This window comes from Pelophylax lessonae (assembly GCF_965119305.1).
Source record: "Pelophylax lessonae genome assembly, chromosome: 3".
In the NCBI taxonomy this organism is placed as follows: domain Eukaryota; kingdom Metazoa; phylum Chordata; class Amphibia; order Anura; family Ranidae; genus Pelophylax; species Pelophylax lessonae.
In genome coordinates, this window is record NC_138770.1 from 404720098 (window position 1) to 404739603 (window position 19506).

Genomic DNA, 19506 nt, shown 5'->3' on the forward strand with positions numbered 1-19506 from the left:
GGTTAGGGGCCGTACAATAAGTCACTCTAGGGTGATCCTGAATAATGTTGGGCCAAGAATTTTTTCATTTTCTTGTATTGAAAATGGAAAGTGGTGGTGAATCTGGTGGAATGGTCCAAGGATTCACAGCTTTTTTGTGTGTGGTTTCCACCAAGATAAGATTTGAAGGCTTGATTAACCAAGGATTCAGGATAATCCTTGTCCAGGAACTTTCTTTTGAGAGTGTTGCTCTGTTCTATATAATCTATACTCTGGGTGCAATTTTGTCATAATCTGCACAATTGTCCTCTGGGGATATTGCAAATCCATTTAGGGAAGTGGCAGCTATTATAATGATAAAAAGGGTTGCCAGCAGTAGGCTTGGTGAATTTATTTGCACATATTGTGCCCTCAGAATGGCCAAGTTCTAGATCTAAAAAGGCTAGAGTATCAATGCCTAGCACATACTGTATATGAAGGAGAGCCCATAAGGATTGTCATTGCAGTACCCTACAATGTGAGCTGCCTATGTTTTACTTTAGAATAAATTGCTTAAAGTCTACATGTTAGGAACCTGTCAGGAAGGCTCTGGCAGTGGATGAGTTAAGACTCACAGGCTATTCCGGCTCCACCCCTCTCATCTAGAAAGAGCTCTATTTAAGCTGGATCAGCACACAGGTTCAGTGCTGTCTTGTCTTCAGCTCCTGCCGTTGTTCCTGAACCTGTGACCTGTTTGCTGCTGATTTCCTGTTGACCTTTTGGCTTGTTCCTGACTCCGCTCGTCTGCTGCCCGTCCTGACCCCCCGGCTTGTTTGACCATTCTCTCGGATCTCCCTTGTCTGTTTACCCGCCTTCGGACCTTGATCGGTTCACCCCTGGTGGGGCGACCCTGAGGACCGCGACCTGGTATCCACACGCAGCGAACTCCATCCTCACCACTAGAGGCTCTGGCGAAAACCGGTGGATACTTAGACTCCGCACCTCAGGCTAGCCTGTGTCACTTACCTTAGGGGGTTCCGTCCAAGCCCTGCCCTCTAGCGGACATCGGGGCCTATCTCTGTCGCCAGGTTACCACCAGCACCCTAACACTACACTTAGAGGTGCCTGTCCCTCTTGTCTTTCAACTCATTATTGAACCCTAGAGACTAAGACTGAGATGCCATTAAAGTTCATATGCGTGTACATGCAGGTGTCCCAATACTTGTGTAATATAGTGTACATACAGTAAATTGATTTGTTTTCCCCCCAACAAAAACAATGCTGTTGCCTTGACTCTCAAGAGGCGCCCTACACACTGTATAGGTGTTAGGAGGGAGTAGGGAGCATTTTTCAAGACTAGTTAGGTTTAGCCTGAAATTCTACTTTTAACAAGAAATACATGTTTTTGTCAGATTGCAAGAAGTTGTAACAAATCTCAGAAATAACAATATATATTAATAAACAATGCAACGCAAACAAGATACAGTATATTGTGTCTTTGGAATGAATGCCATTTCTCGAATTACCAATACATACGCTGTTAGAAATTGTGTTTAAGAAAACTTTCCATTTCCAAACTTTTTGCTCTTTGGAATTGGAAATGTATTATGATTTCTGAGATTCAGCAAGATATTTTTGTGGTTGCTAACTTTTTACCCCTGATTTGGGTATAGTAAAAGAGTTAAAAAGTGTTCGGAATTGGGTTTTAAAAGCATAATTCAGTGAAAAATATATAGGTGTCATGCCCAGCAGAGGCCTTTACCATTTGCAAGTTTTTAGATCTCCCTTCTACCCTTCGACCTTCAAACAGAAAGACTGCCAATATTTCTAAAACAGATAAACAGAAAATGCTAGATTTCCCTCTAAGCAGCAAAGAAAGGGCAGTTACTGCTTAGCTTAAATATACTCTCAACTCCCCAATAGACAACAAAAATTATAAACACCAGATCAAGTGATAATCTGACACCAGAGGTATACATGTTTCAATAAAATACCAGTTGTTTTGGTGACAAACACTATAAACACCAGGGAACTGATAATGTGAACTCAGATGTGTAAATATGTTACTGCCCCCCACCATAAACATCCCCATAATAAACACCAGCAATAAACATCCCTCCAAACACAAACACCCCAGCAATAAATATCCCCATCTGCATAAACACCCCCCATCGGTAATAAACATTCCTATCAGCAGATCACTGATACAAAGCAGCAAAGGGAAAAGGGAAGTACTTCCACAAATGGATCAGCCATGACACAGTTTTAAAACCAGTGAGGAGGCTGGGAACTGAAAACATTGACTGGCAGATGATGATCACGGAGAGAGAAAAGTTATCAGTATTGTAAGCTGCACAAAGAGTAAAAATAAATACATCATTTAAAAAAATCTAAATCAAAATCTTACTAGAGAACATGAGGTGACTTATTAATTAATACTTATTGATATTAACTTTTTAATACTCATGAATTTCCTGCATCAGTGACTCAGTATTAAAAGCCATGCAGCTAGACAACTGGTATTCCCAATAGAAGGTCAGCAATTGCAGCTACATAATTCTTTCAAAGTGACCCTGACTTTACAGGGTCAAAATTAAAGTAAAGCCTCCTTGTAAATAGTAGAGCTATATACTTACATTTCTACATATTAAAAAAAGTGCTTTGTGTTGCTCTTTTCCAATTGCTGCAGATATCCAACATTTGACACACCTGGAAGTGTCAGTTACATGCAGCGACCAGGGATTGCAACGCAGTGGATTTTTAAAACATGGACCACCAGAAGAGTAAATATACATCATTTTGTTTTTACTGGGAGGTAAAGACAGGGTCAAAATTTCTTAAACCAGGCAAAACGAGGTAATAACCCTAATACAATAATGCAGGCACTCTGTATATCAGCATCCATTTAGTGTGCTCAACACTGTCATCACTATACTGTGATTAGGAATTATATGAAAAAAAGGGACACACAAATAATATGAAATATTTTTCGAAGTCCTTCTTTAATTGCATATTATTTTTATGTAATATTAAATTTTTTTCTGGCAATTTCCTTTTATTCAGATGAATTGCATTTATAATTAAGAACTAAATAATTCTAACAAGTAATAAACAATTTAAAAGTAGCATTTTTTTTATTAATGGAAAAAGTATATCATAAATGAATCCACTTATTTTGAAAGAATTGGTTGGAATAATAAAACTTAGCATGATATTTTTTCTTCACTTAATTTTACAGTCAGCACTATATCTTCATTGAGTTTGCCAGTTTAACTTCTGTTAATTAACAAGGTAAACTGGCAACTTAGCACAGCTTGAAAATAGATTTGTTTCATTACAATCTAAACAGTTTTTTTTTTCCCCCAAACATGAGATTTATTACATTGCTGGTAAAAGAAAAACAGAACGGATCATTCCATTTATTGTTTCAGCATCTGCAAAGGAAATTGCTTGTACAGTAAATGAAATGTAACTCATTAGCTGAAACGTGTAAGCTTACCATTGCAGTTATCTCAGTTATGCAGGGTCGCTTAGAAATCTGCATAGTTTTTGCATAAGTCAGTCAAAAGCAGTATTTTCATTTGAAGAACTCTTATGAGACAGAGAATTGGCAACATTCACAAAATCTACATGGTGCCATTTGTAGGCACGCATATACTTTAATGCCACAGAGGAACAAGAATAAATAGTTTGAAAAACTAAAACTTGGGGGCCTACTTATAAAACAATGTTTTCTCTGCTTAGGTTCACAGTTTTATCTCTATATCTATACCATTAGGGTAACTGAAATACTGAAAGCAATAGTCTAGCAAAAGGTGAACACTCTACAGGCAGTCCCCGGGTTACAAACAAGATAGGTTCTTAAGTTGAATTTGTATGTAAGTTGGAACACGTAAATTTTTTTAAGTGTAACTCCAGCTAAAAAAAATATTTTTACCTTTTTTGGATAGCATAGGGAAGGGTTAACAACCCGGTAAGGTTTGTATTGCTGTCTGTACCCCTGATCAGAAGATTTCACCTCACTTTCTGTCCCTGTGATCATTGGATTTTGAACATTTTGGGTTGTTGTGGAAACAAGGATTGGCGATAAAGCTTCAGTGCAGACACCTTTTTCCCATGATAACTCTTACAGGAGTGAATTTCCCTTCCTAGTGGTAGATTTCCTCTCACTTCCTGTCATCTCCCTCTGTTTGTAAGTATGAGTCATTTGTAAAGTCGGATGTTTGCAACTCGGGGACTGCCTATACTCAGGTCTCAGGCCTCATGCACACAGGATGTTTTAATAACTCTCCTAGAAGCCAGCAGCCTTTCTGTAGAAAAAAACCGCCTGGCCCATGTAAAAGTGTTATGACGGGAGTCACTTTTGGCGGGGGGCTTGTGTAACCCAAATTACCTTAGAGAGTTCGGGAAACTCTTTGTTCAGCTTCCCCGGCCCCTCCTATGTGTAAGTCACCCTGTGTCTATTCGAGGCACAGGGTGAATGAGAACACCTGTTGGATCTGCGCTAACCAGACTCACAGTACACCCACAATGGACTCAGCATTTTGTGTTACCCCGGTTATCCTGGGTTCTATATGTGTGGTTTGTGTTGAAAGAATGAAGGGGCTTTTTCACTGAGGACAGTAATGTTTATGAACAATATCCCTCAATAAATATATTATGGTACATTGGTTCGACCTTTTCAGGCTGCTTGTAGGAGTTTAATTCATAGACCATTGCTAGATAGTTTGAGGTGGGTTGAGGTTGTTATTGTTAAGTGCCTGTATTCCATCTTTCTATTGTTTCTTTCTGTCTTGGGATCAACCTATTATGAGATGTATATATGTATATGGATTAGCTGCTAAAGGGGAGGGGGGATTGTCCCAGAGTGTATATCTCTTTGTGACTGTGTTTGAATAAACAGTCTTATGCTTCTTACCACCCTACATTGATGTCTCGACAAGTGACTGGGTGGGCTAAGGGATCTTGGATCATGCTGGTACCAGGCAAGGGAAGCTTATATGGCAGACATACTCTTCTTGAGTAAGGGGTCCATCACAAGTGTTTAGGTGCATTTACTGGCATCAAGCACTTGGGCGTTATTTATTTCACAGTTTTTCAAATTATTTGGCAAAGCAAATATGTACAATCATTTAGTTCTGACCCACCACACTCATAAGTTTCTATTAACTTTTTTTCCAACTTTTAAAAAAATAAATGTTACACCATAAAGAACATTTTTATAGACACTTTGTTTCATGCACATAAATCAAATATATTTAGAATATAGATTTGCAACAAATTCCATTTTTTTAAAGTAACATACCAGAAAGTGAGTAATCTCCCTTTTGGCTCTCGCTTTCTCTGATGAGAAAAGATCCAATTTGGTTTCCTGGTAGGATGAGTTGCTTCTCAGCCTCTGACCTTTTTATTGTACGGAAGAACCACCTGCAAAAAAATTCACTCTCAGTCAGTAAACAGGGTAGATGTAACCTACTGTTCAATAAGCTAATTTATAGTAACCTTGACAGCGTATCATTTTCAAGCCACATAAAAAACATTGGTACTTGCAGTAAACTAAAGTTCCTAGGGATATGTGCTAATTTACAATTATGGATATGTTCTAATTTACAATTAAAGGAGTTGTAAAGGCAGAAGTTTTTTTTATCTTATTGCATTTTATAATAATATAAAAAGCCTTCTCTGTGTAGCAGCCACCCAGCACCCCCTAATATTTACCTGAGCCCCATCTCTATCAAGCAATGACAACAAGTCCCTCGGCCATCCAGGACTCTCCCCCCTGATTGGCTGAAAAAACAGCAGCAGCGCCATTGGCTCCCACTGCTGTCAATCAAAGTCAGTTAGCCAATCAGGAGAGAGAGGGGTGCGCCGAACCGCAGCTCCGTGTCTGAATTGATACATGGAGCTGCAGCTCGGCTTGGGTGCCCCCATAGCAAGCTGTTTGCTGTGGGGGCACTTGACAGGAGGGAGGGGCCAGGAGCAGCGACGAGGGACCTGAAAAAAGGAGTATCTGGGCTTCCCTGTGCAAAACCAACTGCACAGAGGAGGTAAGTTTAACATGTATGTTATTTAAAAAAAAAAAAACTTTAAAATTACTTTAAAGCTGAACCACAAGCAGATATAAAAGACACAGATTAATGCAGCTCTGTATTCTTTATTACACCATTAAATTTATTTTTTTTAAACAAGCAGTGTAAGTACCTAGACTCAGTTACTTGCGATCCACTGTACCTCAGGGCTCAGACTGGAAAATGGAGAAACAGCACATACAATAGATCCAGTCAGTTGTGCTGCAGTGCTTATGTGCTAACAAACAACATCAACAACAAATGTATCAGGGTGCTGCTTCTCATTTTACTGCCCAGTCACAGGTTGGAAATACATACAGAAATAGTATCATTGAAAAACAGGTCTTGACAGTCTTGACGGGACAGAGCTGTGCTGTGTGGCAGATCTGTGTAATCTCAGAAATGTATGGACAGAAAAACAAATCATTTAGCGTGGTAATTAACTTCCTAAATGTATTTAATCAGTGTATTTAGCTGTTTTTTTATATATTTTTTGCTTGGTTTTCTTTGTAGACTGCTTTAACAATTTCCCTTTTTGTCCATCAGGCTACCTGTGTCATAATTACCAAGTGTCCAGGATCTTGCAGGACAATCCCAAGATTTTAGGCACTGCCCTGCAACGTCTGTGTTCTATAGAATGTGTGACGCAACGCGTATAGGGGGCTTTATATGCTTTTTATGTGAGTACATTAAACATGTTTTTATTCAATAAACTGTATGATAAACAGAGAACACTAGATATCCACCTCTTGTTTTAAGCACACTTGGTGGTGGTGTGAGCCATTCAGGTGGAAACCAACCCAGCTTCTCAAGAAGTTTCAAGGAGCGTTTTCTGTTATAGTGCAGTGATCTTATCTCCCCTCAGGGGAACTGCTGATTTGGACCTGGTGGTAAAACACGTGTCTAACTTTAAGGTGAGAGGCCATCTTTAGGTGGTGGAAGAAGCACGAGCACCTTTAAGCACTTTTTCAGTCAAGTTTTGCACATTGCCAAGGAAGCAATGCAAATGGATTGATTCACTTTATATGGACATTTATTTGCACTTTATGATAAATATGTTTTACACTTTGCACTATTTGATCATAATATTGTACTATATTTGCACTTTGATTATTGAATGCACTTTATTATCTGGCTAATTTTGCACAGTTATACCGTATTGTTGTACAAAGTAGCGCTGTATTTTTGAATATATTTTGATCTTTGTGTCCTATGGGCTGTCTGACAAAATCCAGGTGCTTGGCAGTCTGCTGTTAGATGCCCTGGGTTTCAGACAGTACCCTGCTTCTGGTGCACAGAGTGGTAGGTGCAGAGGCAAACTAGGTGGTAGGTAGTTCCCCTTCTCCCTTCTTGTTCCTCAGCTTTCCATACCCTACACTGTGCTGTGCATTCTCTATTCTACACTGTATCGTACATTTCTTTTTGGTATTATACAGGATTTATATAGCACCAACAGTTTGCACAGCGCTTTACAACATGAAGGCAGACAGTACAGTTACAATACAATTCAATGTAGTAGGAATCAGAGGGCACTGCTTGTTAGAGCTTACAATCTAGGAGACATTCTGTGTTTCTCACCGCCTCATTCTGTACACTGCGCCATACGCTATGATTTAAATAGTGCTGTATACTCACTATTTTACACTGTCTTATTCTGTAAGCTGTGCTGTACATTCCCTATCCCACACTGTCTTGTTTTATACACTGTGCTGTACATTCTCTTTTTTACACCATCCCAATCTCTATGTTGTGCTTTTCATTCCCTGTTCCACATCATCTTATTCCATACACTTTGCTATGTTTGCAAACTTATGGCGCTTTTCCACTGCATAGAACCGAACGGTTCGGCTCGCTTTTGTGCTTTTCCACTGCATGGCACGGTGTAGGAACGGTTCGGCGGCGCTTTTCCATTACATGGAACTAAATGGTACGGCTCGCTTAAACAGTACCACCTCAGTTGTGGTTCCAAGAGGGTCGTACCGGTACCATATCCCACAATCCTTTGCATGCAGAATGCACTTGACTGTTTGTCACTACTAGCCACTGATTGGTCAGAGAATCGTTGTTATCCCACCCACTTACTTTAGTACTACTTTAGTGGAAAAGCAAACCATACCAAACCGTACTGAACTGTTCCAACACCGTACCATGCGGTACCATGCAGTGGAAAACCAAACCGGGCCAAGCAGGGACAAGTGGAGCTGAGCCGGTACTTGTAGTGGAAAAGTGCCATTATATAGATTGAGATTTCAGTGAAAGGACAAGCGAATTGCATTTCTCCCCAGGCTAAAAGTTCACAGTCCTCATGTGGGAAAGTGGATGCCCCTCCTAGACCCCGTCCCCCATGCTGACCTCTGTCAGGTGCCACTCTACAACCCATACAACATGAAGTCACATCCACCTCATTGGTCACAACCACTTTTAGTTATGCCTTCAGGTTTCCTTTACAAGTCCTTCAAAAGGTCTTACACTTTTTTATATTCAATAGAGTTTAAAAAGTACAGAAACTTTTTGAAGACCCCTCATGTATCCAAATGTTGTCAAATATGTTTTGTAAAGTTTATTTTTGAGAAACAGTCCTCAGATTCCACATTTTATGTTGTTTTTCTCTCTAAATAATTGTTTATAATACTTAACTGTTAATAACCCAAGAACATGTCCATACCTTAGTAACATACGCGTTTGTTAAACTCTCTTAGTAAATACCTAATCGACGATAAACAATTGAAAATCAGATTGCTTCATACATTTTTTTCTCATACAATGTAAAGTTGTATGAGACACACTGTGCAGGACTCGACCCCACCCCCGCTCCCTCCTCACCAGCTGTGATTGACAACAGTGGGAGCCAATGGCTCTCTCTGCTGTCTCTGAGCCAAAGAGGAGGCAGAGAGCTGGGACAGCATCTGTTCTTGTGCACATCACTAGATCGAGATCAGGGTCAGGTAAGTTTAAGGGGGGGGGGGTGTATACTGAATGCATGAAGGTGAAAAACCTTCATCCTTTACAACTACTTTAATGTGAGAAGCATTTGTGTATAATGCAAGACAGAGATACAATAAGAAAGGTCATATACATTCACAAACTAACAGACGTATTCATTTATAAAGGCATTCACTTTTTTAAGTATACATTTTTCAAATGATAACAGCTAAAGTTTAATACTGCAAATTAATGCTACAAGCATACAGTAGACCTCCATAATTGAGCTTGGCTTGTGCTTCCCACTTCCCAAACCTCTCTTTTGGTTTTGTTATGTGATGGATGGCCTCATTGTCTAATACTGAGGCTCTGGAAGCAATATTATTGTAATTGTTGATATTATTATTTTTATTATTACTATTATTTTGTGTACAGTTGTACTGTTTAATTTTAAAATTAATTATTCTTTAGGTATTTTTGTATTGAGCGTTTCTAAAATTACAGTATTAGGGCCCTGTTGTAGGACCAGTTTTGATTGATATACCAACAGTGGTTTCATTTTCACAGCTATACTATATATAGCTGCATTTAATTGCTGGGCAGTTCTTTTGATTTCATTTCCTGTACATCCAACATTCCTTTTAATTCTATGAGCAGCCTAAAGCTTGAGTGTATCAAAATTAGTAGGGCTCTGTTGTAGGACCTGTTTTGATTAATATGCCAGAATTGATTTTAATTTAACAGTTATAGCTATATTTAAATGCTGAGCAGACTCAAATAGACACAATGTCCCCTTTTAATTCTATGAGCAGCTTAAAGCTAACATCATCCAAAGATTTCCTTTTATTTTCTACGGAGTGAGAAGGGTTTAGAACCTCTGTCTGTTTTATTTAAAATGATCTGCTTCCTGTAATCCTTCTCTACACTGTCAAAAAAATGCTGGAGTTGTGCTTTTCAGAACAGAACTATTGCATGCTTAGCTGATATGTATATTAATAAATTGAACATTTTCATTTATGAGTTTTGCCTAGTCTTATGCTGGCCATACACTATATTCAAACTAATTTTCGAGAAATGAACACTCAGCCGTGAGAGCAAACGATAGTGCTATCAGGTAATGACAGATAATAAATTGTTCAATGGACATAAATGAATCAGTTTTTTGTTCATTTTTTCACATATACCTAGTACATACAGTTTGGACGATAAACCCATTAGCCTTCTAGTTTATCGTTCGTTCAGCAGAAAATTTCCAAACTTGTCCTTTATTTGGCTCAAAAACGTCACAACCGATTACCAATTTGTGCGTTTTTTGGCCAGTTAATGGGCACAAACTGTCCAAATGCCCGAAGTTTGGCTGATTTTTCGTAGAGTAGGCCAGCATAACTGTTATTGCCATTAGTCATGAATGGGCTTATAGTCTATGATTGTTTAAATGTTTAAAAAAATCAGCACAAGGGACAGTACTTTTAATGAGAAGTGTCACTTGTACTAATGGATCCTATCTTAGTTAAAATCTTCAGATACTCTGCCATCCACCCCATACTCCTGCAGTGGTAATCTTCCAGTGCTTTGGGGGTTAGTACAGCCACTGGACCTGTCATAAGCACTTGTTAAGCATGCAAATTATACCTGCCCCTTCAGCCCCCTCCTCAATTCTTAGAAGCTGCTTCTATCAATCAAAAGTGCTCTATGAATGGAGAAAGGGCAGATGAATGAAAGGTCTTCCTCCTCCATTCATGGACCACTTTTATTGCGGGAAGCTTCAGCTTCTTGGGGCAAACGTGACAGCCATCTGTGCTATGGAGCACAGTCAGTGCAACACTTGCTCCAAAACCAAATTGCGATGTTGTCGCACCTTTCTCCTGCGCTCAGAAATGGGGCCCCCTTTTGAATTAATTCCATGGAACTCACACTTGGCTTCTCAAATGGCTACGGCCTTGCTGCCATATAAGACTGGGGTTGTCTGAAGGCACTAGAATCAAAAACAAAGGGTGCATTGGCCTAGTGCATTATCCTCAATAATAGGCTTTATTAGTTAAAAGTGTGTATACTCACAAACAAATGTTATAAACAGCATATCCAATCCAAACATCTGGAACAATCTATGTCTGTAACCACTGTCCTCAACAGATGATGGCTGACCCGTTTCGAGGCTGAAGCACCTTCCTCAGAGCCAACAGACCATGTCTAGACCACTTATTTTTATAGCACAAGTCCCATGCCTCCTAGGTATGGCCCAAAACAACTCCTCCTTCAGCCCTGAAATACGACAACCATCATCTATTGATGACAGTGGTTACAGACATAGATTGTTCCAGATGTTTGTATTGGATATGCTGTTTTATAACATTTTAATTATTAAAGCCTATTATTGAGGATAATGCACTAGGCCGGTGCGCCCTTTGTTTGTTTTTGATTCTCCATGCAATTACATTCTGCCCTATTGTGGCTGGTGCTATATACTGTGTATATGTTGTATAGTACTGGGCCTAGGAGCGGTGATAAAGGAAGAATGGGACAGCTTTAGTACAGCTATAAATTAGCTTTCATGAATAAAAGAGGGGGGCAGAAAGAGCAGGCATATTCGGCACATTGCCTGGATAAGAGATCCAGTGGGAGTAATACCCTTGCAGCACTGGAAGATTATCGCTGGTATTTAAGGGGGGGTCAGAGGACTGAAGGTTTCAATTGGGACTGCGGCCACCAGTACAAGAGAATTTTTTTATTAAATGTAAATACCCTTGTGCTGACTGAAAAAAAAAAAAAAAAAACTAAACCTAGGCTTTAAAGCTAAAGTTTTGGTCAAATCTTTATTTTCCTACAAGCACGGAAGGGCTGGAACTTCCATTAAATTTCAGCATCTGCCTGTGTCCCTGCTGAGGTGATTTCCCTTCACTTCCTGTTCTGTCTGAAGCTATCACCCAAGTAGGAAGTGAGAGGAAATCTCCATCCTGGTCCTTTTGGGTGGAGTTGGGCATTTAGCAATAAATCTGATTTTGCCTTTTAGTAATCTGGATACATGTAATAAACTGAAATCAGTTTTTTTGTTGTTGTTTAATTGTACCGGTTTGTAAGAGACGTTGTGTGTTAATTTTTATTTTCCAGCTGTACACACTATAATGGCAAAATAGCACAGAGGGCAGTACTAATGTCACTATAAGCAGATGACCGCCCAGTGTAAACAGAAGTTGTAGTCACACACCCCTTATGTATTGTATGAGCATATCAGATCTGACAAGAAGAAGAAAGCAGGGAAGTGACTCACTAAGCTCCATAATAAATCCAGCAGAAAGAAATACACTATCACGGCCTGTGTTTTGTATCAGTCCGGTACTGCTGAACCCCATCCAAGTTTTACAATGACATTTACCTGAACCACAAGAAAGAATTTTACAACGTAACAAGGACTGATATTTCCAGTACTTATGTCTAATCCTAATAAAAATGTTAAAAATGTATTTTCACTAGCTATTGCAGGCGTGACATAAGCCGATAAAAAGAAAAATGTTTGCCCCTGGTATAGACAATAAATGACAAATGTAGAGGAAAACTAGAGCAGGCTTGTACACAAATACAATGGCATTTAAAGCCTAAGTGCAGCCAAAATAAAAACTTTAAAAGCAACACAGGAGACATAACTCAGTAGGGTGTCCCTTATGCTGATGCCTCTTTTAGTTGAAATCCTCTTCTGTCTGTGCCCCTCACTCCCCAGAGCTGCAATCTTCTGGTTTGGTGGAGATTAAAACAATTTATGGACTGTCACAGGTACTCACCATGAGTGCCCGACTATGTTCGTCCTTTCCGCTCAGCTGCTCCATTTATACTACGGTCATAGTACAGCTTCAATGAATGAAAGGTAGGCTTTAAATCAACAGTGATAATTCAAATATGTAAATAATAATTGATAGCATAGTAATGCTGCTCTCATGCGTTATTTACGGTATATATACTATATTACCAAAAGTATTGGGACACCTGCCTTTACATGCAGATGAACTTTAATGGCATTCCAGTCTTAGTCCTTGGGGTTCGTTATTGAGTTGGCCCACCCTTTGCAGCTATAACAGCTTCAAATATTCTGGGAAGGCTGTCCACAAGGTTTAGGAGTGTGTCAATTGGAATGTTTGATGCACTGATGTTGGACAAGAAGGCCTGGCTGGCAGTCCTTGTTCTAATTCATCCCAAAGGTGTTCTATCAAGATCAGGACTCTGTGCAGGCCAGTCAAGTTTTTCTACCCCCAAACTTGCTTATCAATGACTTTATAGACCTTGCTTTTGTGCATTGGTCCAAATCATTTGGTGGAGGGGGGTTATGGTGTGGGATTGTTTTTCAGGGGTTGGGCTTGGCCCCTAAATCCAGTGAAGGGAACTCTTAAGGTATCAGAATACCAAGACATTTTGGACAATGTCATGCTCCCAACTTTGTGGGAACAGTTTGGGAATGACCCCTTCCTGTTCCAACATGACTGCGCACCAGTGCACAAAGCAAGGTCCATAAAAGACATGGATGGGCGAGTTTTGGGTGGTGAAACTTGACTGGCTTGCACAGAGTCCTGACCTCAACCCGATATAACACCTTTGGGATGAATTAGAGTGGAGACTGCGAGCCAGGCCTTCTCTTCCATATCAGTGCCTGGCCTTTACAAATGTGCTTCTGGAAGAATGGTCAAACATTCCCATAGACGCACTCCTAAACCTTGTAAAGCTGTTATAGCTGCAAAGGGTGGACCAACTCAATATTGAACCCTAAGGACTAAGACTGGGATGCCAATAAAGTTCATGTGCATGTAAAGGCAGGCGTCCCAATACTTTTGGTAATATAGTGTTAATGGTTGTCAGCCCTATAAATTCTTTCCTATCAAGATTGGACATCTATTAGCACAAAGAATGTAGGCAAAGAACTCACCCCTGCCATGTCCCCAGTTACATGGACCATAAAGAATTAATAAGCAAAAAATGGTTGGCTAAACCCACCAGAGTTTTTTTATCACTGTTTTTGTATAGTGTTTTTTTTAACGATGTGATAATACAAAGGTTTGTGTAAAATGTTTAGTGTAGTGTAATAAGTATTGTATTTATTATAGAGGTCTGTACATCTGTCCAAAAAGGACAACAGAGGAGCAAAGAGGACAGAGGGATTTGGTTCTAAAAGAGGGACAATAGCTTCTATTGAGGGACAGTTGGGGGTAGTATGCTTACGGTGTGAATCTGCCCTTACACTGAACTTGAGGTAAACTGATGTGGTCCGAATAACCAGGGAATCATGGACTGTTGTATGCAGGCCCGGACTGGCCATAGGGCACACCCGGCACTTACCCGATGGTCCGGGGCTGCCAGGTGGCATGTACTAATAGGGGCTGGCTAATGTGGCAGCAGGGCTGGCACCAGCCTAAACCTGTGTGGATGAGGCAATAATCCTTGTACCAGCCCGCCCTGCGCACAATGCTCCACCCACTGCACTGTGTTTTCTTTTCAGTATTGTGGGAGTGGAGCGCTCAGGTCACAGGCTGTCTCCTTCTACTGCTTCCCTTATTTGGCTGTTTAGGTGGTTGTGGTGTAGAGGAAGGGGGGAGCTTTTGGGGACTGACCTGCCCATCACCTTGAAAGTATGCACTGCATTGCTGCTGTACAAACTCTTCTTAAAACATACCTGACATTCCTGCAGGGCTGTGACCTGGGATTGTAGGGATGCTGGGGCTCCCCTGAAACACTTTTGAAACACTTTATTTGTACTAAAAAAAATTGTAAAAAATGTTGTTATAAAATAATGGCTACCTTTTATAATCCCCAGGAAATAATGTTCTTTGATATTTTACCTATCAAATATGTGGCCAGCACAAGCAGACTGAAATGCTCTCTGTAAGAATTGAATTTGTATTGCTGATAAATAAATTAATTTAAACCATAAGGTTCTCACCAAAAAATCCAAGCATTGTCTTTCTTCCACTTTGTGAGCTACAGCAAAAGAAAGCAGGACAACACAATTTGATGAACACCAAGATAAAAGACATTTTTAGAAGCAGATAAGCAGGTTTTAAAGAAGCATTCATGCGATAATATATTTATTTATATATAAACAACACAATGCTGTGCCTGTGCACTACAAACAAAGCTTTGTGTTTCATTTTGTTGAAAATTGAACAGTATTTGCTCAGTTGATCTCTTTGATCATTGAACAAACTAAGTGAAACAGCTATTAGTTTTATAAGCTCAGTCCATTCTTTGTATGTAGGCACACAGAAAGAGAAAAAAGCAAGCAAGCAACGTTTTTTTAGCACATGCAAGTAAATGTAAGCATTATGTTTGTCGTCATTTCAACAAGTATAATCATAAGACTATGTTTTATTTGTTGAGTAGCAGCATCTAGGGGTGGTCACTTGCAAGAATCAGTAGGTTGTAAGCAATGTCTGAATCAGTGGCAGCCTAAGTAGCCTGTAGTCTAAAAATGAATGGTTTACACCACTTCCGCTGACCCTGAATGCAGACAGTGTGCTTCCAGTGTCAGCATTTCTGCAAAGCTCTGGGTTCACATAATTGACTTTAGCTAATTGGGCCAGTTTGTTTGCAGCCATAGCTCAGAGCGTTGTATTCAGATCCTAAGTTTTGCAGATATGTAGCCTTAAATGTCAGAAGAAATAAGATTTGATTGGGGGTCATCCAAATTTTGGCTGGATCATTCTAAAATCATGCAGAACAGAACTACGAAGGGGCAGTCTATCCAAAATGATGTTTTTAGCTATAAGTGGAGTCTTTAGATTTTTCTGTCATATTTCCAAACACTGTTCCTGACCACTTGGCAGTTTTGAATGTTCTCACTCACTTTTTAATTTTCCAACAATTCCTGCTGCATTTCTTATAATAAATAAAACAATTCAACAGGAAGAGTGGAATGGATAGTGGGACCGCTCATAATGATCAAAGCAGGTATGCATACCCCAGAACTCAGCACAAAGGTGTGTCCAATAGAATCCCCAAGAGTCATATGAAACTGTAAAATGCTTTAACTTACCACCAGCATGAATCACTTTTATAAAGTAAGCCTATACTGATTAAAATTTGGAGGCGCTCCTTGTTAATCTCCTGCAAATGCTAGCTACCTGACTGTTTCTGGTATAAATACAATGAAACAGTTAACCTGGATTGAGAATGCAGATCGGAAATTCACAGTGAAGTTAAAACTCCAGATTTGCAAATTTGACTTTTGTCAGGGATGAGTAGATCAATTTGTGAAATCAGTGAGTGCCCAAAAAATAAAATTCAAAATGCTAACAGCATCATACAAAGCCATTCACAATTCTGCCCAAAGCTACATGACAAAACTTGTCTCTAAATATCACCCATATCGTCTTCTTTGCTCCTCCTAAGACTGCCTTCTCTCTAGCTCCCTTGTCTCCTCCTCCCATGCTCATCTCCAAGACTTCTCCTGAGCCTCTCCCATCCTCTGAAACTCTTTACATTATTCTTACCCAAATTAGGGTCCTGGAACTTGGACCTCTATGTGCGTATTGAGAACATCTGTGAGTAGAACAAGAGTACTGCCTGATTTCCTAGTAAGCTATCATAAATATAGCTATATGAAAGAAGGGGGGAGGGGGGGGCAAATTTTAGAATATATCAGATCCATGGTACGGGGTGTGCAGGTGTAAGCTGTCCAAAGAAGACCAAGCATTAAAGAGGTTGTAAACTCGTTTTTTTTTTTTTTATTTTCCACCCTGCAAGAGAAAGACATAATGAGCTAGTATGCATCGCATACTAGCTCATTATGCAATACTTACCTTAGAACGAGCCCCCGCCGTGCCGCTCACTCACCTCTATGATGGGCGACATGTCCAGTCGCCCGTCTTCCGGGATCGCGGCATCCGGCCATCTGATTGGCCGGAGCCGCGATGACGTCGCTCCCACGCACGCGCGCGAGAGCCGACATTCATGGCACGGGACTCTGAAGGAACGGCACGAGCGGCCGTTCCTTCAGAGCGCATGCGCCAGTGATGTCACTGGCTGCATGTAAGGTAAATATCTCCTAAACGGTACATGTTTAGGAGATATTTACAGTACCTATAGGTACAAGTTGTAGAGGAGGGTTTACTTCCTCTTTAAGACCTGTTTCTTCATGATTGTAGAAAGCAGCTGTCAACTGCTCCATGTTGTAAATTTCATCGACTTTAGTGAACCAAATACAAATCGAAGGGGGTGTCTAATTACGAATAAGATTGATAGCATTTGGCACTACATTAATCTGCAGTAGATATCAAATAGGGTTGCTTCCTAAATCCGCTGAAGTAAGTTGACAAAATATTTTACATACTTCCACCCAGAATGGACAGAGTAACAGACAGTTTCAAGAAAAGTGATATAAGGAACTCAGGCCTTGCTGGCAATGTGCTGTGGACCTGCGGAAAGCGTTTATGAGGGAGAGTAGGAACCCGGTACCATCGTGTGAGGAGCTTTTAACTTTATTCCTGAAACCTTTTAGACAGATATGCCTGATGCAAAGGTGAAATAGCCCTCCTTATCTGGGTTTCGTAAATATAGTTTGTAATTTGGTTTCGCATTTACAGTATACAGTATATGCTGTATGCAGGGACATAATCATCCGAGGGAACGATCAACAGTTTGTATACTACCGAAAGCAGGTGGGGGATAGCTGATGTATTGTAGCATAAAGACTCAAAAGGGAAGCGTGACCTAGCATATTGATGAGGCGCTTGTAAGGACCTAAGAGAGTGCCTAAATTTGGAAAGCGGTTAAGGACTCCAACGGAGGGGAAAGCATAATTTTAATCTGCTCCTGGTTTGAAATAAAGTGCAGAGTTCTACCTTTGCCTGCCTCTAGGCATCGGAACTGTTCACTATCAAATGGAAAGTCATCAAAGGAAAATCTGGGTGCCCTATCACTGGTGAGAGGTGTGACAGGGCAGGAGAAATCCTTGAAAGTGCAAAAATTCTATGTACAACCCTGAGAGTGGGTCCTATTATCGGGTGAGATTAAAGGGTCGACCAGGCACTGGGGGGGGGGGGGGGGTAACCACACCAAGGTAGAAAGAGGAGTAGAGGCACTGACTTATTGCACAGAGACCCACTGTTTGAGTTGAGTTACAATTTAGTTCCATTGAGTACACAAAAGTTAATCTCTTGAGTGTCCCGCAAATTGTATAACTGATAAAATAAATTGCAGAAGGTCTGTGCAATCTCCATGGAGGTAGTAATTTTCTCACCATTAGTGTTTCAGATTTCAATCTTTTCTCTTTTGAAAACATAGTGTTTTTTTTCATCATGTCCTTTCCAGACTAACTCCAAAGTGTCTAGGCTAAGAAGAGTAAAAATTGTGATAGTAGGAAAAGCAGGTGCGCTAAACTTATACGGGTTATCCCTTTGGGGTGGGATTAAACCAATACGTGATTCAAATAACAGTGAACCAGGTGGTATTACATATTAACAAATATCACAAAGTGTTAAGTGTGACCGAACTTAAAAGTGCCACAGTACAAAACTGAACTAACGTGCTGTGAATCAAATGTATCAATCACATTTGTAACAAAAGTATAATAAGTACATAAATAAATAAATAAGTAACAGTCCAATCAAAACAAAAGTACGTGTATATTGTGAATTGAGTGACTCCTCAGTGACAAATTCACGACAATTAGGGTGCAGGTGATCCCACCACCATATCTGGATTGGCTCCTTACCGAAGAATGGAGATGTAAGGGCGTATAAGTGACAGAATCCAGATGAAAGATAACCACAATAGGATCCCAGCTATAAAGCCACACTCAGAAGAGAGGATGGGCCTCTTACCAGATAGCTCTTGGATTGGGGCTATTCACACACTCTCCCGAGGATGGATGGTCCCCCTTTATTGATAACTAGATCTGGATGTGTCCCCTCTGGTGTCTTTAAATGTCTCACGGTGTCCCAAAATGAAAAAGATCGTACAATAGTGCAGTACCTTTTTAACTATTTATTAATAGAATATACAGTGCACTTACATAAGATGACTTAATTCTGGGCCAAACGAGACTAGACCGTAGAGAGATGAGGCCGCGGCCACCTGCATCGCGGTCCGCGGCGATGAGTGATGACGACGCGGCGCCCCCCTCTGACGCGTTTCCTCCAAAAGCAGACGTCAACGGAGATAGGAATTAGCCCGCATCATCATCTCCGCCCTTAAATTCAGAGGTATAGAGCCTACTTCCGGTGTCAACAGAGGATGTCCCGCTGTCTGTTTACAACAGGAAGTTCATCCTGGTAAACTCCATCTCTACAAGAGAATAATATTACGAGGCTCCTGCCCTGTATTCAATCATGGGAAGGCTCAGTGTCCGGACCCTTATAATCTCAAAATCAATGAGCATAAACTAAAAAGTTATGTTTGGGGTTAACATCTATGTGCTGTAAGTTTTCACCAGAGGCTGGCTCTAAACTCTTTGCAAATTCAATGGGTGTATAGTACAATTTCATTAGCAGTGCTTAAAGTCAAAATATAAAATCGATATCTCACATTCATAAAATGTCAATAAAATTGCAGTGCTTGATTGTATTTAAAATGAATCTAT

The 19506-nt window shown here is 40.2% G+C and overlaps 1 protein-coding gene across 1 annotated transcript in view; it reads right to left on the bottom strand.

The window, feature by feature from the left end:
- The window catches only part of FRK (fyn related Src family tyrosine kinase), a 138065-nt gene that overhangs the window by 60655 nt on the left and 57904 nt on the right, over positions 1–19506 (bottom strand). Inside the window, exon 2 of the mRNA XM_082252600.1 lies at positions 5264–5385. Within this exon, the coding sequence (XP_082108726.1) occupies positions 5264–5385 (122 nt within the window). The remainder of the gene's footprint in view (positions 1–5263; positions 5386–19506) is intronic.